Source organism: Takifugu flavidus, chromosome 1, assembly GCF_003711565.1.
Source record: "Takifugu flavidus isolate HTHZ2018 chromosome 1, ASM371156v2, whole genome shotgun sequence".
In the NCBI taxonomy this organism is placed as follows: domain Eukaryota; kingdom Metazoa; phylum Chordata; class Actinopteri; order Tetraodontiformes; family Tetraodontidae; genus Takifugu; species Takifugu flavidus.
The window spans coordinates 1,625,387-1,646,720 of record NC_079520.1 but is presented as its reverse complement, the minus strand read 5'-3'; the positions used below and the strand labels follow the sequence as shown (position 1 = coordinate 1,646,720).

General features: G+C 43.1%; 1 protein-coding gene across 1 annotated transcript in view; it reads left to right on the top strand.

Annotated features, from left to right (window-relative positions):
- col6a3 (collagen, type VI, alpha 3) overlaps nucleotides 1–21,334 on the top strand; it is a 43,946-nt gene that overhangs the window by 18,663 nt on the left and 3,949 nt on the right. The window contains 47 exon segments of the mRNA XM_057026909.1: nucleotides 83–676; nucleotides 872–1,462; nucleotides 1,592–2,173; nucleotides 2,299–2,883; nucleotides 3,030–3,617; nucleotides 3,702–4,301; nucleotides 4,524–5,120; nucleotides 5,364–5,957; nucleotides 6,178–6,774; nucleotides 7,016–7,609; nucleotides 8,667–9,260; nucleotides 9,481–10,077; nucleotides 11,145–11,756; nucleotides 11,854–12,465; nucleotides 12,669–13,268; nucleotides 13,405–14,013; nucleotides 14,126–14,460; nucleotides 14,912–14,990; nucleotides 15,072–15,217; nucleotides 15,298–15,390; nucleotides 15,464–15,517; nucleotides 15,633–15,704; nucleotides 15,785–15,811; nucleotides 15,894–15,938; nucleotides 16,139–16,192; nucleotides 16,273–16,335; nucleotides 16,416–16,481; nucleotides 16,597–16,650; nucleotides 16,744–16,779; nucleotides 16,871–16,933; nucleotides 17,153–17,215; nucleotides 17,419–17,481; nucleotides 17,627–17,689; nucleotides 17,787–17,837; nucleotides 17,928–17,963; nucleotides 18,040–18,102; nucleotides 18,229–18,291; nucleotides 18,393–18,425; nucleotides 18,514–18,550; nucleotides 18,633–18,644; nucleotides 18,728–19,221; nucleotides 19,327–19,429; nucleotides 19,542–20,243; nucleotides 20,426–20,534; nucleotides 20,626–20,681; nucleotides 20,770–21,030; nucleotides 21,210–21,284. Of these exon segments, the coding sequence (XP_056882889.1) occupies nucleotides 83–676; nucleotides 872–1,462; nucleotides 1,592–2,173; nucleotides 2,299–2,883; nucleotides 3,030–3,617; nucleotides 3,702–4,301; nucleotides 4,524–5,120; nucleotides 5,364–5,957; nucleotides 6,178–6,774; nucleotides 7,016–7,609; nucleotides 8,667–9,260; nucleotides 9,481–10,077; nucleotides 11,145–11,756; nucleotides 11,854–12,465; nucleotides 12,669–13,268; nucleotides 13,405–14,013; nucleotides 14,126–14,460; nucleotides 14,912–14,990; nucleotides 15,072–15,217; nucleotides 15,298–15,390; nucleotides 15,464–15,517; nucleotides 15,633–15,704; nucleotides 15,785–15,811; nucleotides 15,894–15,938; nucleotides 16,139–16,192; nucleotides 16,273–16,335; nucleotides 16,416–16,481; nucleotides 16,597–16,650; nucleotides 16,744–16,779; nucleotides 16,871–16,933; nucleotides 17,153–17,215; nucleotides 17,419–17,481; nucleotides 17,627–17,689; nucleotides 17,787–17,837; nucleotides 17,928–17,963; nucleotides 18,040–18,102; nucleotides 18,229–18,291; nucleotides 18,393–18,425; nucleotides 18,514–18,550; nucleotides 18,633–18,644; nucleotides 18,728–19,221; nucleotides 19,327–19,429; nucleotides 19,542–20,243; nucleotides 20,426–20,534; nucleotides 20,626–20,681; nucleotides 20,770–21,030; nucleotides 21,210–21,284 (13,017 nt within the window).

Genomic DNA, 21,334 nt, shown 5'->3' with positions numbered 1-21,334 from the left:
ATCTATCTATCTATCTATCTATCTATCTATCTATCTATCTATCTATCTATCTATCATCAGAATTTCATTCTTGTCTCTGCAGATCAAACACAATCTGGTCAGCATGACATTGTGTTCTTATTGGATTCCTCAGACGACATGCAAAGTGAATTTGCATCAGTGCGTGACTTTGTTGAGAGCATGGTGGGGAAGCTCAATGTGAATGACAACAAAGATCGTGTTTCAGTGGTGCAATACAGCAAAGAGCCCACTGTTGAATTCTTTCTAAACACACACAAAAATCTACAAAACATTGTTGGCAATGTGAGAGTACTGAGTGGTAGAGGAGGAAGGCTACGCAGCACTGGTGCTGCCCTTCAGTATGTCATTGATAATGTTTTCACAGCCTCTTCTGGAAGTAGGCACCAGCAAGGTGTCTCTCAGTTTTTAATTCTCTTCACTGGTGGACGATCTACCGATGATGTGAGAAACGCTGTGGAAAACTTAAACAAACGTGGTGTGATGGTGTTTGTGGTGGGTACAAAGAATGCAGATACCCTTGAAATTCAGACTGTGACACAGGAAGCCAGTCATGCTTTCTTTGCATCAGACACCACTGATCTTTTAAGCATTGAACAAAAAATACTCTCTGCCATCATCAAACATGAAACCGTTGCTATTAAACCAGCATTGTATGGTAAGATGACAAATATTCCCCTTTTCCCCTTTTTTTTGTTGCTTGCATAGCATTGAGCATGATTAAATTAATGGGAAATGTCCATCAACATAACATTATGAATATTACTCAAGACAATAGCAATAGAATATTTTGGAAATGAAACACTTCCCAACACAGTTATGAACCAACATGTCTTATTCAATGTAATTACAGATACCAGACGAGACATCGTTTTTCTGCTTGATGGTTCGGATGATTCACAACAGAAATTCATGGAAATTAAAGCATTTGTGCAAAGTATAGTAACAGACCTAAACGTTGACGCAGATGGAGATCGTGTAACTGTGGTTCAATACAGTGACACTGCTGAGACTGATTTCAACTTCAAAACTTACTCAACAGCAGATGATGTTGTCCTTGCAGTAGGGGACCTACAACACAAAGGAGGTTACCCTTCTAACATTGGGGCAGCTCTGCAGCATCTAAAGAGCTCTGTATTTACCTCTGAGTCTGGAAGTAGACTCTCTGAAGGAGTTCCACAGATACTCATTCTGTTGAGTGGTGGACGATCTGGAGATGATATAATAACACCACTCACAATACTGAAAGAGATTGGTGTCATTTCAGCTGCCATTGGAACAACTGGGGCTGATACCCTGGAGCTGCAGACTATAGCACATAAACCCACTTATGCTCTTTCAGTTAGCGATTATGCAGAACTTCCTACTGCTAAACAAAATATCTTTTCTTTTTTAAGTGATGCTTCTAAGCATGTTGAGAATATCCCTCCTACAGAGAGTTTTGGTAAGATGTAATGTTTTGGTTTATAGAAATTATATTTTAAAATATGATTGAAATATGAGGGAATGTTACTGTAACTACTGCTACCTGCACAAAAACATGTTTCCTTTGTTTCTGCATCTTTTCTTACAGATTCAAACAAACGAGATGTAATATTTCTTATAGATGGGTCATATGACTCACGAACAGGTTTTGAGGAGATACGAGGCCTCATTGAAAAAATTGTTGAAAGTTTAAACCTTGAAGAGAGCAGAGACCAAGTGGCTGTTGTTCAATATAGCCGTGATGCCACAGTCAACTTCTACTTAAATTCCTATTCATCTAAGAATGATGTACTTAATTCCATTGGAACAATGAGGCATAAGTTGGGAAGACCCTTGAACCTTGGCAAAGCACTCACGTTTGTCAAAGACAACGTATTTACTGCTTCAGTTGGAGGCAGAAGTGCAGAATTGGTACCTCAATATCTGTACGTGTTTAGCGGAGGGAGATCAGATGATGATGTCAGAGGACCAGCACAATCACTAAGAGAAAATGGAATAAAGACTATTTGCATTGGAACAACAAATGCTGATACGTTGGAAATGCAAACTGTCTCATTCACCCCAGCACATTCTTTATTTGTAAAACATTTTGACCACCTGAAAAACATATATGGATTTGTACAAGGTACACTGAGGGGTGGACAAGGAACTACTGGATTTCCATCTGCGGGTAAGCAGTTAAACTAATTGTGTCCTGCTTGAGGGGACACAGACATATTGCACACTGGTCTGGAATTCTTTTCTGGAGAAAAAAAAAATCATTGATATGTCTATGCATTGTATGTACATTTTCAGAAGTGGAAAACCAGATTGCTGACATTGTTTTTCTTCTTGATGGATCTGATTCTATGAGAGGAAGTGAACGACAAATTTTGGAATTTGTCAGAGAGTTTGTCAAGCAAGTAGAAATTGGTCCAAGAAAAGTACAAATTGCTTTGACTCAGTACAGTAGAGAGCCCATCACCGAATTTCTCCTGAACACATATTCAGTGAAAACTGACATTTTGCATCATTTGAGCAACATAAGATTGAAAGGAGGGCAAACTGTAAATACTGGTGCTACCCTTGATTTCATAAAAAACAATGTGTTCAGTGCTTCCTTGGGAAGTAGAAAAGAGCAAGATGTCCCACAGATTCTGGTTCTCTTCAGTGGGAAAAAATCTGACGATGATGTCCAAGGTGCAGCAGAGAGTCTCAGAAATGCTGGAATTATTATTTACAGCATTGGGGTGAATAATGCTGATAAGATGGAAATGGAAGAATTGGCACACAGTCCTTCAAGTCATTTTTTTGTCAAAGAGAGTGCCAAGTTTCCTCTTGTGAGAGAACAGCTACTCTTAGCCATCGGAACACAAAATATTGGTGTGACTCCTCCAGGAGGTGAGTGCATGCCTACAGTTTGTCAATGTAGATATACATAAATATCTAATATAAATCATGTATTTGTATTTATGCAACATAATAAATAGTCATATTTTAGACAAGTTTGGAAGTAACACATTTGACATGACTGGACTTTTGTTTAGGCCCAAGCTCCAAACCAAAGAGAGACATTGTGTTCCTCGTTGATGGATCAGAAGACATCCGCAATAGATTCTCTGCCATACGTGAATTTGTTGTAGCAGTTGTTGACAGTTTTGATCTGGAAGGAGGCAATGACAAAATTGCTCTTGTGCAGTACAGCAACAATGTGAAGCTCATTTTTGGCTTAAGTGCTTACAACACAAGAGATGATGTTGTGAGACAAATTGCAAGTCTAAAACCAATGGGTGGAAGGCCTCAATACATTGGAAGAGCACTGCAGTTTGCATGGGACAATGTCTTTGCTTCAAGTGCGGGAGGAAGACACAATGAAGGTGCAAATAAGATACTTGTCATACTGGCTGGTGGAAGATCGAGAGATTCTCCCCGGGGACCAGCAAATATGCTCAAGGCTGCAGGAGTTACGACACTTGCAATTGGTTCAGGAAGATCAAATTTAGCAGAGATGCAGTTTATTTCAACTGCCACAAACAATGCATTCTCTGTCCCTGACTTTGTGAATCTACCTACGATTCAAAAGAGAGTGATCAGTAATATTGCGCAAGTAGGATTACAGCAAGAATCTGAAGAAGGTAAGAAATTTGATTTCTAAAAACATTAAAAACATTAAATGGCATTCAAAAGGAATTTAAAATTAATGAGTGTTTTTTGAACAGAGAGAATTGGGGACAGTGCAAAGGATATAGTATTTCTTTTGGATGGAACAGATAACACCAGAGAAGATTTTCCAGTGATTCAAGATTTCCTCTACAAAGTAATAGACAGACTTGTGATTGGGCCAAATAAGAACAGAGTTGCTGTGATTCAGTTCAGCAATGATGCTGAAGCCAATTTCTTGTTGAATTCATTTACACGGAAGGAAGATGTCCTAACATCAGTGAGAAGGCTCTCAAACAGAGGTGGAAGACGTCGACAACTGGGCTCAGCTCTAAATTATGTTAGAGAAAATGTATTCACAACTGAATCAGGAAGCAGACCAAATGCAAATGTACCAAAGGTTCTTGTGGTACTAAGTAGTGGACCGTCAACTGACATTGTTGATGCGCCAGTTGCTTCTCTAAAAAAGAACAATGTCACAATAATAACCATTGGAAGGAAAAATTTTGGCCACAAAGAAATGGAAAAGATTTCCCATGCTCCACGGTACTCAATATTAGTCTCTGACATGGCAGAACTTCCAAATATACAAGAGTTGGTTGGAGCTGCAATTGGAGAAGAAAAGTTCAACCCAGACTTTTCAAGACTAGACGTGTTTGGTAAGCATAAATGGGACCCAACATTGCAGGAAATATTGAAAAGCGATTACATAGGTGTAAGGAATGCAAAGTGTGCTTAGTGTTCTTAGTGTGCTTACTTATGTGTTTACGATTTTTTCTGAATAAAAGAAATAATGGAAGTGTAGCGCAAAAAAATTTGAATCAGACATGATCACAACATAGGCAGGATCCTAAAATTCACTGAGTTGCATTTTTTCACAGTGGAGACACAGCCACGGGGAAAGGATGTTGTGTTCTTATTGGATGGGTCTGATGGTGCAAGGAGTGGCTTTGCTGCTATGCAAGACTTTGTCCAACGAGTAGTTGAGACACTGAGTGTAGATGACAAGAAAGACCGCGTGGCAGTGGTTCAGTACAGCAGAGATGCGGCTGTACACTTCTATCTGAACACATACACAACAAAACGTGAGATTATTGACACTGTCAGAGGTTTGAGGCACAAGGGCGGAAGAGCTCTCTACACTGGAGAAGCCCTCCAGTACTTGAGGAACAATGTTTTCACGGCCTCTGCGGGAAGCAGACGCACAGACGGAGTTCCACAGCTTCTCCTATTGTTAAGCGGTGGAAGGTCTTCTGACAGTGTTGACTCACCAGCCTCTGCTCTTAAACAGCTGGGTGTTATGATCTTTGCAATTGGAAGTAGGGGCTCAGATAACAGAGAACTCCAGAAGATATCCCATCCCAATTCTGCTTTGGCAGTACCTGATTTCACTGACCTGCCCAGTGTCCAACAGCAACTTCTGACCTCAGTGAGGGATGTGGTCACCGATGTCGACCCAGAATTACCAACCACCGCCGGTATGTTAAAACAAGCAAAGCCTACTAATGAACTTGGTTGAAAGACTTTTTAAAATCTTATCCTCCTACACTTAGGGACAATTGTTTTGTCAAACTTCTTAGCCACTGTATAAAATTAAGTTCAGCTCACAAATGTGATTTTAGGACAACGAAAAAGAAACAACTCACCCAATTCTTCTCTTTTACTCTACCAGTGTTGCATTTGGCAAAGCTTGATGTTGTTTTCTTGCTGTCTGTTCTTAGTCGACACTGCCAAAAAGGACATAGTTTTCCTTCTGGATGGCTCTGATGGCACAAGGAATGGCTTCCCTGCCATGCTTGATTTTGTTGAGAAAGTTGTGGAAAAACTCAGTGTGGGACCAAACAAAGACCGTGTATCTGTGGTCCAGTACAGCAGAGATGCAGAGGTGCATTTCTATCTCAACACCTATTCCACGAGAGAGGATATTATTGATTCAGTCAGAGGGCTGAGGCACAGAGGAGGTGCACCCCTCAAAACTGGGGCTGCCCTGCAATATGTCAGGGACAACGTCTTCACACAGTCCTCTGGAAGCAGACGCCTACAAGGTGTTCCACAGATGTTGATCCTGCTAAGTGGAGGAAGGTCATTGGACAATGTAGATACCCCAGCTTCTTCTCTCAAACAGCAGGGTGTCTTTGTGATTGGCATTGGAACACAAAACTCTGACAGAACCGAGCTGCAGAAGATATCATTCCAACCGAGTTACGCTCTTGCAGTGACTGAGTTCAGTGACCTCCCCGGTATCCAGGAACAGCTGTCCTCTGTAATGAGCACGGTGCTAGTGAGGGCCACAGCCATGCCACCAACTGTAACCGGTAAGAAACAGAACCGACATTTGCATTCAAGGCTCAGGGAAACGCCTGGATTTATCTGCATTAAAGTGTGCTGCATTAAATTGAACTCAGCCAGTGGAACTTTGACAGATCAAGCAAACGAGAATCAACCCATCACGCGAAACATGAGCTTTGATCGTATAACTTTTCTTGTCAATACCCAGAACATAACCTAAATATGTCTCCATTTTATCTTCCATAGTGGAAAGACAGCCAGGTGGAAAGGATGTTGTGTTCTTATTGGATGGGTCTGATGGCACAAGGAGTGGCTTTGCTGCTATGCAAGACTTTGTCCAACGAGTAGTTGAGACACTGAGTGTAGATGACAAGAAAGACCGCGTGGCAGTGGTTCAGTACAGCAGAGATGCGGCTGTACACTTCTATCTGAACACATACACAACAAAACGTGAGATTATTGACACTGTCAGAGGTTTGAGGCACAAGGGCGGAAGAGCTCTCTACACTGGAGAAGCCCTCCAGTACTTGAGGAACAATGTTTTCACGGCCTCTGCGGGAAGCAGACGCACAGAAGGAGTTCCACAGCTTCTCCTATTGTTAAGCGGTGGAAGGTCTTCTGACAGTGTTGACTCACCAGCCTCTGCTCTTAAACAGCTGGGTGTTATGATCTTTGCAATTGGAAGTAGGGGCTCAGATAACAGAGAACTCCAGAAGATATCCCATCCCAATTCTGCTTTGGCAGTACCTGATTTCACTGACCTGCCCAGTGTCCAACAGCAACTTCTGACCTCAGTGAGGGATGTGGTCACTGATGTCGACCCAGAATTACCAACCACCGCCGGTATGTTAAAACAAGCAAAGCCTACTAATGAACTTGGTTGAAAGACTTTTTAAAATCTTATCCTCCTACACTTAGGGACAATTGTTTTGTCAAACTTCTTAGCCACTGTATAAAATTAGTTCAGCTCACAAATGTGATTTTAGGACAACGAAAAAGAAACAACTCACCCAATTCTTCTCTTTTACTCTACAAGTGTTGCATTTGGCAAGCTTGATGTTGTTTTCTTGCTGTCTGTTCTTAGTCGACACTGCCAAAAAGGACATAGTTTTCCTTCTGGATGGCTCTGATGGCACAAGGAATGGCTTCCCTGCCATGCTTGATTTTGTTGAGAAAGTTGTGGAAAAACTCAGTGTGGGACCAAACAAAGACCGTGTATCTGTGGTCCAGTACAGCAGAGATGCAGAGGTGCATTTCTATCTCAACACCTATTCCACGAGAGAGGATATTATTGATTCAGTCAGAGGGCTGAGGCACAGAGGAGGTGCACCCCTCAAAACTGGGGCTGCCCTGCAATATGTCAGGGACAACGTCTTCACACAGTCCTCTGGAAGCAGACGCCTACAAGGTGTTCCACAGATGTTGATCCTGCTAAGTGGAGGAAGGTCATTGGACAATGTAGATACCCCAGCTTCTTCTCTCAAACAGCAGGGTGTCTTTGTGATTGGCATTGGAACACAAAACTCTGACAGAACCGAGCTGCAGAAGATATCATTCCAACCGAGTTACGCTCTTGCAGTGACTGAGTTCAGTGACCTCCCCGGTATCCAGGAACAGCTGTCCTCTGTAATGAGCACGGTGCTAGTGAGGGCCACAGCCATGCCACCAACTGTAACCGGTAAGAAACAGAACCGACATTTGCATTCAAGGCTCAGGGAAACGCCTGGATTTATCTGCATTAAAGTGTGCTGCATTAATTGAACTCAGCCAGTGGAACTTTGACAGATCAAGCAAACGAGAATCAACCCATCACGCGAAACATGAGCTTTGATCGTATAACTTTTCTTGTCAATACCCAGAACATAACCTAAATATGTCTCCATTTTATCTTCCATAGTGGAAAGACAGCCAGGTGGAAAGGATGTTGTGTTCTTATTGGATGGGTCTGATGGCAAGGAGTGGCTTTGCTGCTATGCAAGACTTTGTCCAACGAGTAGTTGAGACACTGAGTGTAGATGACAAGAAAGACCGCGTGGCAGTGGTTCAGTACAGCAGAGATGCGGCTGTACACTTCTATCTGAACACATACACAACAAAACGTGAGATTATTGACACTGTCAGAGGTTTGAGGCACAAGGGCGGAAGAGCTCTCAACACTGGAGAAGCCCTCCAGTACTTGAGGAACAATGTTTTCACGGCCTCTGCGGGAAGCAGACGCACAGAAGGAGTTCCACAGCTTCTCCTATTGTTAAGCGGTGGAAGGTCTTCTGACAGTGTTGACTCACCAGCCTCTGCTCTTAAACAGCTGGGTGTTATGATCTTTGCAATTGGAAGTAGGGGCTCAGATAACAGAGAACTCCAGAAGATATCCCATCCCAATTCTGCTTTGGCAGTACCTGATTTCACTGACCTGCCCAGTGTCCAACAGCAACTTCTGACCTCAGTGAGGGATGTGGTCACTGATGTCGACCCAGAATTACCAACCACCGCTGGTATGTTAAAACAAGCAAAGCCTACTAATGAACTTGGTTGAAAGACTTTTTAAAATCTTATCCTCCTACACTTAGGTACAATTGTTTTGTCAAACTTCTTAGCCACTGTATAAAATTAAGTTCAGCTCACAAATGTGATTTTAGGACAACGAAAAAGAAACAACTCACCCAATTCTTCTCTTTTACTCTACAAGTGTTGCATTTGGCAAAGCTTGATGTTGTTTTCTTGCTGTCTGTTCTTAGTCGACACTGCCAAAAAGGACATAGTGTTCCTTCTGGATGGCTCTGATGGCACAAGGAATGGCTTCCCTGCCATGCTTGATTTTGTTGAGAGAGTTGTGAAAAAACTCAGTGTGGGACCAAACAAAGACCGTGTATCTGTGGTCCAGTACAGCAGAGATGCAGAGGTGCATTTCTATCTCAACACCTATTCCACGAGAGAGGATATTATTGATTCAGTCAGAGGGCTGAGGCACAGAGGAGGTGCACCCCTCAAAACTGGGGCTGCCCTGCAATATGTCAGGGACAACGTCTTCACACAGTCCTCTGGAAGCAGACGCCTACAAGGTGTTCCACAGATGTTGATCCTGCTAAGTGGAGGAAGGTCATTGGACAATGTAGATACCCCAGCTTCTTCTCTCAAACAGCAGGGTGTCTTTGTGATTGGCATTGGAACACAAAACTCTGACAGAACCGAGCTGCAGAAGATATCATTCCAACCGAGTTACGCTCTTGCAGTGACTGAGTTCAGTGACCTCCCCGGTATCCAGGAACAGCTGTCCACTGTAATGAGCACGGTGCTAGTGAGGGCCACAGCCATGCCACCAACTGTAACCGGTAAGAAACAGAACCAACATTTGCATTCAAGGCTCAGGGAAACGCCTGGATTCATCTGCATTAAAGTGTGCTGCACTAAGCTGAACTCAGCCAGTGGAACTTTGACAGATCAAGCAAACGAGAATCAACCCATCACGCGAAACATGAGCTTTGATCGTATAACTTTTCTTGTCAATACCCAGAACATAACCTAAATATGTCTCCATTTTATCTTCCATAGTGGAAAGACAGCCAGGTGGAAAGGATGTTGTGTTCTTATTGGATGGGTCTGATGGTACAAGGAGTGGCTTTGCTGCTATGCAAGACTTTGTCCAACGAGTAGTTGAGACACTGAGTGTAGATGACAAGAAAGACCGCGTGGCAGTGGTTCAGTACAGCAGAGATGCGGCTGTACACTTCTATCTGAACACATACACAACAAAACGTGAGATTATTGACACTGTCAGAGGTTTGAGGCACAAGGGCGGAAGAGCTCTCTACACTGGAGAAGCCCTCCAGTACTTGAGGAACAATGTTTTCACGGCCTCTGCGGGAAGCAGACGCACAGAAGGAGTTCCACAGCTTCTCCTATTGTTAAGCGGTGGAAGGTCTTCTGACAGTGTTGACTCACCAGCCTCTGCTCTTAAACAGCTGGGTGTTATGATCTTTGCAATTGGAAGTAGGGGCTCAGATAACAGAGAACTCCAGAAGATATCCCATCCCAATTCTGCTTTGGCAGTACCTGATTTCACTGACCTGCCCAGTGTCCAACAGCAACTTCTGACCTCAGTGAGGGATGTGGTCACTGATGTCGACCCAGAATTACCAACCACCGCTGGTATGTTAAAAGTTAAACTCAGACAGTGACAATTTGACAGCTCAAGCACACTAGAATTAACGCTTTACGCAAAAGATTATTTTTGGTCATATCACTTTTCTTGTGAACACCCATAATACATAACCTAAATTAGATTTTAATTCATATTCCATCGTGGAGGTTTTAGCGTATTTTTTGCCGCCTTATTTTTCATCATTTTCTTGTTTGTTTTTAGTGTCAAGCATTGGCGCTTTTATGCCGATTGTTACTTGCTGGATACCTTTTTCAACTCCTTTGTTATAATTAAGAACATCGTTTTTTCTCCTTTATAGAATATTGTAATAATAACTTTCTGTTCAGCCCGTGCATTGTTACAAGACAAGAGAATATTACATCACATTCATTCTTCCATGTGCAGTTGTCATCATATTCTTCATATTCATCTCCAGCTCCTTAGGACCTGTCCATTATCATGTTTAAAAGTGCTTTTTCTGTACACTTTCAGAAAGCATGTAAATATCTACTAGTTATCTCCCATATTTTCAAATTAAAAGATTAAAATATTCTCTCAACTAATTCTCTTAAAACTTGTAAAAACAAATGTTGTGCTTTGGTGGTAAAGCAATGCAAACATCCTTGGAACTTTAAACTGAGTGTACGAGAGTCAACAAAGTTCTTCAAGGTAGTTTACCATCATTGTGTTAATTTGCGAAAGAGAATAATACTTTCCATCATGACAATTAAGGCACATTTTAAAATATTTTCTATACTTTTATTCTACACTAGCTTTTTTCCATTATTTTTGGGAGACTTGCATTTCTTCAATATTCAGTTGCATGGATGGATTCTCCAAAATCTTTCCATTGGTTTAAAATGATGAGGATATTTAGTCAATGAAAATGTGCAGTCAAAAATAAATTATATATATATAAATCTTACATCAGTCCCCTTTTAAACTCAAAAAGGCAAAGGGAAACATAAAATAAGAAATAAAAAGGGTTTGTTTTTTTAACCTTGTCTGGTTGATAGTAATTGTATTTTATTTATTTATTTTAGAAATAAAGCTTTCTTTTTTCTTTCTCTTTTAGCTGAGGCTCAGGGCCCCAAAAAAGACATAATTTTCCTTGTTGATGGATCCGATGGTGTTGGACGCGAATTTCCAATCATCCAGGAGTTTTTGCGCAGGATTGTGGAGAGTCTCAATGTTGGCGAGAATAAGATCCGTATTGGTGTGGTCCAATATGGCGACTCTCCTCATGTTGATATGTATCTTAACACATATACAACCAAAGAGGGTGTTTTGGATGCAATCAGTAGACTCCAACAGAGGAGAGGAAGACAGCGTAACCTGGGTCAGGCCTTGCAGTTTGTAGGCAGTAATGTTCTGACTACAGCACGTGGCAGCAGGAAGCCAGAAGGAGTGCCTCAGTTTCTTGTTGTGGTCTCCAGTGGGCCTTCGACAGATGACATCAATCGGGCAGCAACCTCTTTGAAACGTTCCAGGGTTCTTCCCTTCAGCATTGGGACCAGGGATGTTAATCAAAAAGAGCTCCAAGTAGTGTCATATGTGCCAAACTTTGTCCTCACTGTTGATGACATCCCTGGCCTGTACACTGCACAAGACCAATTAGTGAACATTCTTACTGAGTTATCAGATGATGACATTGCCAGACTGCTTCCAGTATTCCCAACCGATGATGGTAATTTTCACCTTAACCACAATTATAGACATTGAAACAAATTTTTAAGCAGATTTGTTTATTGATGTTTTGTCCTCACATTCTGTCTTTTCAACAGTCCTCACAACAGGGGGAGAAAAGAGGGACGTTGTATTTCTAGTTGATGGCACCACAGCTGTGCAAAGTGAGTTTCCTGCCATCCGGGACATGATAAGAAGAGTTGTTGAGAAGCTGGATGTCGGCTTAGATAAGGTCAGAGTTGCTGTGGTACAGTACAGTGACGATCCAAAAATAGAATTTCGCCTGAATGATTACTCCACCAAAGGTGAGGTACGGCAGGCCATTGCTCAGCTTCGAAGCAAAGGTGGTAGCCGCCTAAACACAGGCCGGGCCCTTGAATTTGTTTCAAGAAATATCTATCAGCGGACAGCAGGAAGCCGTATTGAAGATGGTGTGCCCCAGTTCCTTATTCTAGTAACAGGTGGAAAGTCTACAGATGATGTTTCTCCGGCAGCCAACCAACTAAAGAGGGACCTGGTTGCACCTCTTGCAGTCGGTTCAAGGAATGCAGATCCAAATGAACTCAGACTTATTTCCCTGAAGCCTGAACTTGTATACACTGTCAACAGTTTCCAACAGCTACCACAAGTGGAGTCAGCTCTCATCAATTCAGTCAAAACAATATCTGCTGCTGATATCAGCAATTATGTCCGCCCGCCAAGTGACTTCGGTAAGAAAAGCTGACATTTGGTTTAACTTGCTTTCAACTTCTTAGTGACTGAAGGATGTATCATGGTTTTATAGTGATGAATAGCAATTGTTTCTGTCCAGCTCTGCAACTGATGAAAGACTTCAGTATAAACTTGTATACCAAGAGTTATTTTAGTTATTTTGGCAGAAAATATTCATTCTTTTGTTGTGCCTGTTTTGTAGGTCCAATCAATATTGGCAAAAAAGACATCGTCTTCCTTGTTGATGGCTCAAAAACTACGGATGTATCTGGAATTGCAAATATTCGTGACTTCATCCTCAGTGTTGTTCAGCAACTTGATGTGCAGCCTGATCAAGTGCGTGTGGCCATTGTCCAGTATTCAGATAAAGTTAAAACAGAATTCTCCCTAAATTCGCACAACAACAAGCAGGCTGTTATATCAGCTATCAAAAGACTTCGTCTGATGGGCGGTCAGTCATCAGATTTAGGTGATGCACTCAAGTACGTAACAGAGAATGAGTTTAAACCCTCCTCCGGCAGTCGTCAATTTGATGCTTCGTAGCATCTAATTGTTATCACAGGGGGACGGTCTCCACAGGATGTTTCCATCTATGGACCTTTGCTCAAAAGTTCTCAGGTCAACTGCATCGGCGTTGGTGCAGCTGGTGCTAACACAAAGCAGCTAGTCCAACTTGCTACCAGCCCAGAGGATGTTCTTCAAGTTCCTACATTCTCGGGTCTGCCGCAAATTCGAGAGAGGTTGATTACCAGACTGAATGGGACCATCCCAGTGTTGCCTAGTCCAGATTATGAGCAACCTAGTGAGTAGTGCACAATTTAGACACCAATTTGCTTTTATCTCTTACTCTGCTCACCTCAGCTTTATTATCATGGTTTCTTTAGTCACCAAATTCTCAATTTTTAAACTTTAACACCCTTTATTTCTTCTCCCAACAGCAGACTTGCCTGCACCCAAGACGGCTGATATCGTGTTTTTGGTAGATAGCTCCATAAACCTGGGCAGGGTCAACTTTGATGATTTAATGACATTCATTTCAAATATTGTTGACCTTTTCTTTACCGAGAGAGATAACTTGCAAATTGGCTTGGCACAATATGCCACCGATGTGAATGATGTTTTCTACCTCAACACTTACAAGAACAGGAAAGACATTATGGATGCCATCAAACAGGTAGAGTACAAAGGAGGAAATAAAGTCAACACAGGTGCAGCCATTCGCCATGTTCACGATGTTCACTTTACCAAAGAAAGAGGTAGTAGAATAGATGAGGGTGTTCCTCAAGTCCTCATGGTTGTCACCGGAGGAAAATCAGCAGATGACAGCAAGACAGCTGCCCTTGGTCTGAAAAACAAGCGAGTGAGAGTCTTTGCTTTAGGAATAGGTGACAACGAAAGTGAGCTACAAAACCTTGCAAGTGCACAAACTATGGTGGCACGGGCAAGCAATGTGGATGGACTTAATGATCATCTGGAGCAAATCCTGGAAACCTTGGAAGATGAAGTCAAAGGGAGGCTGTGTACTGATGTGCAGGAAAGTCCCACAAGTAAGACATTTGTTTAGTCAACTGTTTAACAAATTTGAAAACTTAAATTCCTAGACAACATTTGTCTTCCTAAAAATGTTTGCCTTCGAATGAACCATTATTTGTTTTCCAGCCTGCAACATAGAGGTGTTGGTGGGATTTGATGTATCTGCCCAGAACATCTTCATTGCTCAACCTAACCTCCAGAGCAAAATGAGCAGCATTCTGCAAAGAATCTCCAAAATGGCAGCTATCAGTTGCACATCCGGGCAGATTCCATCAGTGCAAGTGGGCATCCTGGCCATGGACTCCGCTTCTGAGCCTGCCCACCTTGACTTCACAGATAATGCTGATGAACTATTTGAGGCCTTCAGGGCACTGCGTTCCCGTGGTCCATTTGTCCTCAATGGCAAGACCATCTCAGCCTACACCAAGAGGTTCAAAGGCAGACAGGACAATGCCGTCAAGGTCTGTTATTGAAAAAGTGTGATTGTATTTCAATGTTTTCATTAATATAACATCACAGTTTCTTTCAAAGTGGGGCTGTTATGCAGAACGGTGCTGGTGTGGTGTTTTAATATGTACTGTTGCCTTCCAGCTCTGAACTCCCTCTCTACCTTTGTTGTGGGGGTTTTGAATGGGTAATGGTGTGAATGTGTTTGGACATGTCTATTTATCAATCCTGTGTAAAACGGGACTTATCCAGGGTTCAGTGGTCAAAAATGTACTACATCTGAAAAGCACTGTTAGATCCAGGGAGAGTTTTCAAAATAATGATAGAAGTAATTATATATCAATGAAGGACTCACAGCAGGTTCATGGTTAATACACTAGTTTTACATTTATACAATAAGTGTAAAATTACCAATTAAATCATATGGAAAATTCTGCAAAGTATTGAGTTATTTTTTGTCTTTAGATTGTTGTTCATCTCACTGATGGTCTCGATGCACCATTTCTTGAAATGAAAAACCGTGTCGAAGAACTTCAGCAGTCAGGTAAAAGGATGATTTAGGACTACAACTCTATCTATAAGGTTATGTGAAATCACAACAGGCTGTGTTCCCTGTGAAAAACAGGAGTGAGCAGTTTCATCCTGGTTGGGTTGGAGCGGGTGCCTAAATTTGAGGAGGCGTTGCAGCTAGAGTTTGGCCGTGGCTTCAGGTACACCAGACCTCTGCGACTCAATGTCATGGACTTGGACTATGAACTAATGGAAGAGCTGGTAAGTAGACATAAGTAAGAACTGGATTTTGGTGTTTACTCCAACCCTTGCCTAACGTTCAGTTTTCTTTTACCCTATAGGACAACATTGCAGAGAGGCAGTGCTGCGCAGTACCGTGCAAGTGTATCGGCACCAGAGGTGACCGTGGATCAGTTGGAACTGCAGGGACTAAGGTAGTAATCCAGGCCATTCAGGTATTATGTGATGTAAAAGAAATATTATAATGTTTTTTTTTTGTTTTTTTAGGGTAGTCCAGGATTACAAGGAAGTCAAGGACATCCTGGAGATGAGGGTACATCTGTAAGTGTGAACAAACAGCTCACAAAAAACTTGCATGCTCCAAAAGCTGCAGTGAAAAAAAAATTCACCAAAACTCTAATTTATGAAATATTTAACTGGCTCCATTTTATGACAGGGGGAAAGAGGCCTTCCTGGTGTGAATGGAACTCAAGGATTTCAGGGATGCCCAGGTCAGCGGGGCGTCAAGGTAAAAAAAAGAAACATCTTTAATGTCTGTAATGTGACTTTAATTATCTATGGTCTAACTGTTTTTCTGCTTCTCCTCAGGGTGGTCGTGGGTATTCAGGAGAAACGGTGAGTTTTCTTTGGTCTGTTTTCAAAAAGAAAACAATTCAAGGATAAACGGATTTCCTGACTAAGTGGCACATTTTTTCAGGGAGAATATGGAGACATCGGACTTGATGGAATTAATGGAGAAGAGGTAAGTTCATTTCATACGATGATGCATGCAAGTATAACACAGTTTAAAGAGGGAAAATCATGGGGAAAAAAAGGCCAAGACATCATCTGGATTATATTTTAACATAAATTAAGCAGTGGACTCACAGGCGTCAGTGTGTGTGAAAGCGAACAGTTTTAGACAAAGCTATTAATTTCATGGCATTTCACACATTTTTCAAGGGCAAAGGTGGAGTGTCCGGACCTCCAGGAGACCGAGGAAATCCTGGTAGAAGAGTGAGTACTTTATTTTGCGGTCTGTCTGCTTGGCCTTAGTCATTGCATTTTTGCCAATGTGTATTTACTCATAATTTCAGGGTCCCAAAGGTCTCAAAGGACAAGCTGGAGAGAGAGGACCAACAGGAATCAGAGGGGACCCGGTGAGTGTTACTGGAAAACATTAGATTATTAATTTAGAAAATAAACACTGAGGTCACGAGTCTTCTGACCTGTTTAACAGGGAACAAGTGGAAAAGATAACACTAAACAAGGACCTAAAGGAGACCCTGGGGATGCTGGACCAGTGGTATTTCTTATCCTTCCGCATTTTTCTCCCAAGTGCTTTAATTGTTTTAATACCGGATGGCTGTTTGTGTTGCAGTGAGTGTCTTTAATTTGATATATTTTCTCTGCAATGATAGGGAGCACCTGGAGAAGATGGAGCAAAGGGGGCGGTTGGAGAACTCGGAAGAACGGTAAACAACTGACTATCATCATTTTGGCTTAATGGGGAGGTGTAAACCATTTTGGATTCTTATTTGAGTCTCGTTTTTGCTCTCACACATCAGGGACCTGATGGTAGAAGAGGCTCACCCGGACAGCCTGTAAGTGTGTTTTTTGAATGAAATCATGCATTGCTCAACATTCGAGTCAGCCTCAGTAACATTGGTTGTAACCACAATTTGCTGTTCAAAGGGAAACCCTGGTGGTCCAGGAGTGTCTGGTCCTGCAGGAGAGCCTGGTATCGGAGGACCCAGAGTAAGCTGACGTTTGGCTGCACTACATTTTCTTAATAATACAAACAGAAGCCCAGAACTTCAGTCGCACTGAACTGCATCATACTTTTTTCAACTGCAGGGTCCACACGACAAATGTTTGAAGCGGGATTTCCCATTAATTAGAAATTCATGTTATTACATTATTACTAAAACATGACACAAATTAGACACTGTCTCATCACTTTCTTGCATTTTGAAGGGACCACCTGGACCAAATGGCGTACCAGGCACCATAGGAGAAGAAGGGAACCCTGGACCCAGGGTGAGAAAGCATATATTTGTTATAGGAACACATTTATAATTAGTATAGAATAGAAAGAATATATTTTCAGTTGTAAAATGATTTTTATTTTAAAATGAGAAGGTATGTCAGTTGTTTCTCTGAAAACATGAAGTAGAATAACATGAACTAGCCATACTGAAAGTGCAAAAAGGACGTGTCAAATAATGATGTCGTACTACCAGGGTCCAGGAGGTAACCCCGGTGCTGCTGGAGACAAGGGCAGAAGAGGACCAACGGGTCGTAAGGTACCACAGAGGAAGAGACATTCTTCTTCACACAGTCTTAGGAGCATAGATCACTGACTGAGCACACGTGAACACGAGATTGGAAAACAGCATTTTATTTAAAGCTTCACTTCCTAATAAAACATTTCTGCCTCGGTGTCTGTAGGGAGAGCCAGGAGATCCAGGACCTAAGGGTGTGGTCGGACCTCTTGGTCCACGTGGAGAATCTGTAAGAATGAAACTGTATCTGTTTGTCTTTACTAAAGGAGCTGAACTGAATGAATGAATAAACAGTATGCTTGATGAAAATGCTTTTTCTTTTTCAGGGTGAAGATGGTAGGGATGGGTATGGCGGCTTGGGGCCTAATGGAAGAAAGGTAATAAAAATAAAACTGAAATAAGTTTAAGGATTTTTTTAATGAAAATTAGATATGTTGATAAATAAAAGTTCTTTTCCCACTCCGCAGGGTGATGAGGGTTTCCCAGGATTCCCAGGTCAAAAGGTGACACAGCATGAAAATAAGTTTTGTGCCTTTAATTTGAGGGTGTCTAGTCATTTATTTTCATTGAATTCTCCAGGGAGCTGCCGGTGATCCAGGCTCCAAGGGCATACCTGGAGCCAGAGGAAATCTGGGACAGAGGGTAAAATCTTGCTGATATAACTGAATTATTTGTTTAATGATGTATTTGCTCAATAGGGAATTCAGGTTTGGTAGCCAGTGATATGGATGAATGTCCTATTTAAAAGACATCTCTCTACTTCGAAAGGGTGTTGCTGGAAACACTGGTGCACCCGGACAGAAGGGAGAGGTTGGATATCCAGGGCCTTTTGTAAGTAATTTAAACTTCTCTGCATATGAAGGAATGGATGCTCCCAAAAGAATCACACTTGTGTCATTTCCACGTCTTATATTTTGTCACCACTTTCTCAGGGAGAGAAAGGACCGAGGGGACCAGGGGTTGTGGTATGGATTCAATTATTGTTCTACTAGGTTGATATAAAATTCATTTCAACAGATTCTTTTAACATGTTCTCTAAATTTCTGTCCATAGCAATGTGAGCTGGTCAGGAAAATCAGGGATAATTGTCGTAAGTATAAGAAAAAGCCCTATAAAAACACAAATGACTGCGGGGTTCATTTCTCACCTTATGTTGTGTTGTGCTTTTCCAGCTTGCTGCTTTGGTAAGTAAAAAATAAACAGCAAAACAGTGCACGTCGCTCTTACTTGATCACCCGTGTATGCTCGACGTCCGTGTGCACATTAGGTAAGCAGGAATGCCCTCTTTACCCCACCGAGCTGGCGTTCGCCCTGGACGTCTCTCAGAGCAACAACCGCCAGAACTTCAACAACATGCGTGACGCAGTCCTGCGCCTGGTCAGAGACATCACCATTTCTGAGAGCAACTGTCCCAGAGGCGCTCGCGTTGCTTTGACCCTGTACAATGATGAAGTCACCACCGAGATCCGCTTCGCTGACGCAATGAAGAAACGGGCCCTGCTTCAACACATCGAGGGGCTGCAGACGCTGCAGACCAGGAAGGAGCGCAAGCTGGACAACGCCATGAACTTTGTGGCCCACAACACCTTCAAGAGAGTGCGCAGTGGTTTCCTCATGAGGAAGGTGGCCATCTTCTTCGTCGGAGGACCAGCTGGGCAACTGCAAACACTTACTAACGCAGCACTTCGCCTTCACGATGCTGGAATTTCCTCTTTGTTCTTGGTAAACCGTGAAGACAGAGCGCTCACCAGAGCCCTGCAGGTGAAACCACAATCTGCTTATGCAGCTAAAAGATTTCAGCTGTGAATGAATCTGAGTTATCTGCTGCTCAGACAAACTCAGTTTCTGACTTTCTTTATGCACCAGGTCAACAACACAGCACTTGGACAGGTGATTGTCCTTCCTAACCCGGGAAGTGCCCAATACAATTCAGTCATCCAGAAGGTTATGAGCTGTCACGTCTGCTTTGGTAAGCTCTTCGGTGGTTCCAAAGCCACGAGGCCCAGCTGCACAAGCCCATCCTTACAGCGCTAGGGTTTCTGACAACAGAAGGGGTCATTATTATCTATTTGTCTTTTCAGATACCTGCGCTCCAGACCAAGCTTGTGACTACGTGCCACCAGCAGCTGGCCGAGACAGAAGATCCTCCGCTACAGACGTTGACATTGATATGGCTTTCCTCGTGGACGGCTCTGAGTCCACCTACCCAACAGTCTTCACAGAGATTAAACGCTACATAGCGCACATAGTAGAGCAGCTCCAGGTGTCTTCCAACCCTACATCATCTCTCCACCACGCCAGAGTGGCTGTGATCCAGCAAGCACCGTACGAATACATCCACAACAAAACCAGCTCTCCTCTCCATGTGGACGTCGGGCTCACCCAACACCACTCAGCTCAGGAAATTGTCAAATTTCTCCTGGAGAAGACTCCACAGTTAGAGGGCGGACGTGCGCTGGCAGCAGCCGTGGAAGCAACCATGGAGCATGTGTTCGAGAAGGCCCCTCTGCAGCGGGACAGGAAGGTTCTGGTGCTCTTTGTGACAGGAAGTGTGGAAGAAGACGCAGTGCAGCTGAGGCGCGTTGCCACCGAGGCCAAATGCAGGGGCTACTTCCTGGTCATCTTTGGCGTGGGTGAGAAGTTGAGCGCTGCAGACGTCCGCGTGCTGTCACACATGGCGAGCGAGCCAACCGATGTCTTCTTCAAGCGTCTGAACAGCTTATCACAGTTTTACGAGCGACAATTGCAGACCTTCGGCCAGCTGATGCCAAAATACATCAGCAGTGAGTTCACATCTGTCTGTTTTATTCATGAATTCAAAACATGCCACACCTGGATCCTCGCAAACATTTAGCAACATTATTCACTAATTGTGCTCCAGACTGCAGCGAGTTCCTCATAATGAGTTCCAATTATTTGGCAGCATTCACAGGCTGCTTGAGTGAATCCTGCTTTTCCTTTTCAGTTGAAAATGCTTTCTTCATGTCACCGGAAGTCTCTAAAAACTGCAAGTGGTTCCAGAGTGACCAGCCGTACAAAAACCCCTTCACATCCCCACAGCAAAAGGAGGACCAGTGAGTACAGACAGTCTAAATTCTTCATTCTGTGATTTGGAAACCTTAATTATTATATGAGCTGTCTTTTTTTTACTTTATTTTTTTACAGGCCACAACAGAAGCATCATGAAAACCACCAATCAGTGGTCACAGAAAAGCACACAGGTAGGATTTGGTGGTTTTTTATTCACCAATGCATGCACTGATAGTGGGGGTAGATCCTAGACTTCACTGGTTGTTGCCCCCCTGACAGAGGAAGAGCCGCTTCACATCGCCAACGTCACCTCCAGCAGCCTGAAGCTGCACTGGAGCAACCCAGAGCCCAAGCTCTTCGTCTACTTTGAGGTGACCGTGACGCGCCTGCGTGACCATGTTGTGATTCTGAAGACCAACGTGTCCGGCACGGAACTGATGGTGGGCGAGCTGGACAGCTCTCAGACGTATCACGCTGTGGTCACTGCCCGCACTGAAGACGGCCAAGTTGTCTCCACCCGTAAAGGCATCATGACCACCAGTGAGTCCTCAAACAAACCCCCCCAACAACCTTCTTCCCCTTTTATCTGACAAAATGCCCCCTTAGAAGAGCAAACCACGGTAGAATCCTACCTTTGTGGTAGGAGTTGAGTCAAACAGTCTCTCTGTGGCATCACAGGCTGTCAGATGCACGTTCACGACGGCTCTTTTCTTTGACAGAGCCTGCAGATCCCAGACCCGTGCACAGGCCCACCAGCCGCGGCGGCAGTAAACGAAGGTTCAAAACGGCCCCCGGTGAGTGACTGTGCCGCCAGCTTCTGTCGTGTCTGGCAATTCCAACAATG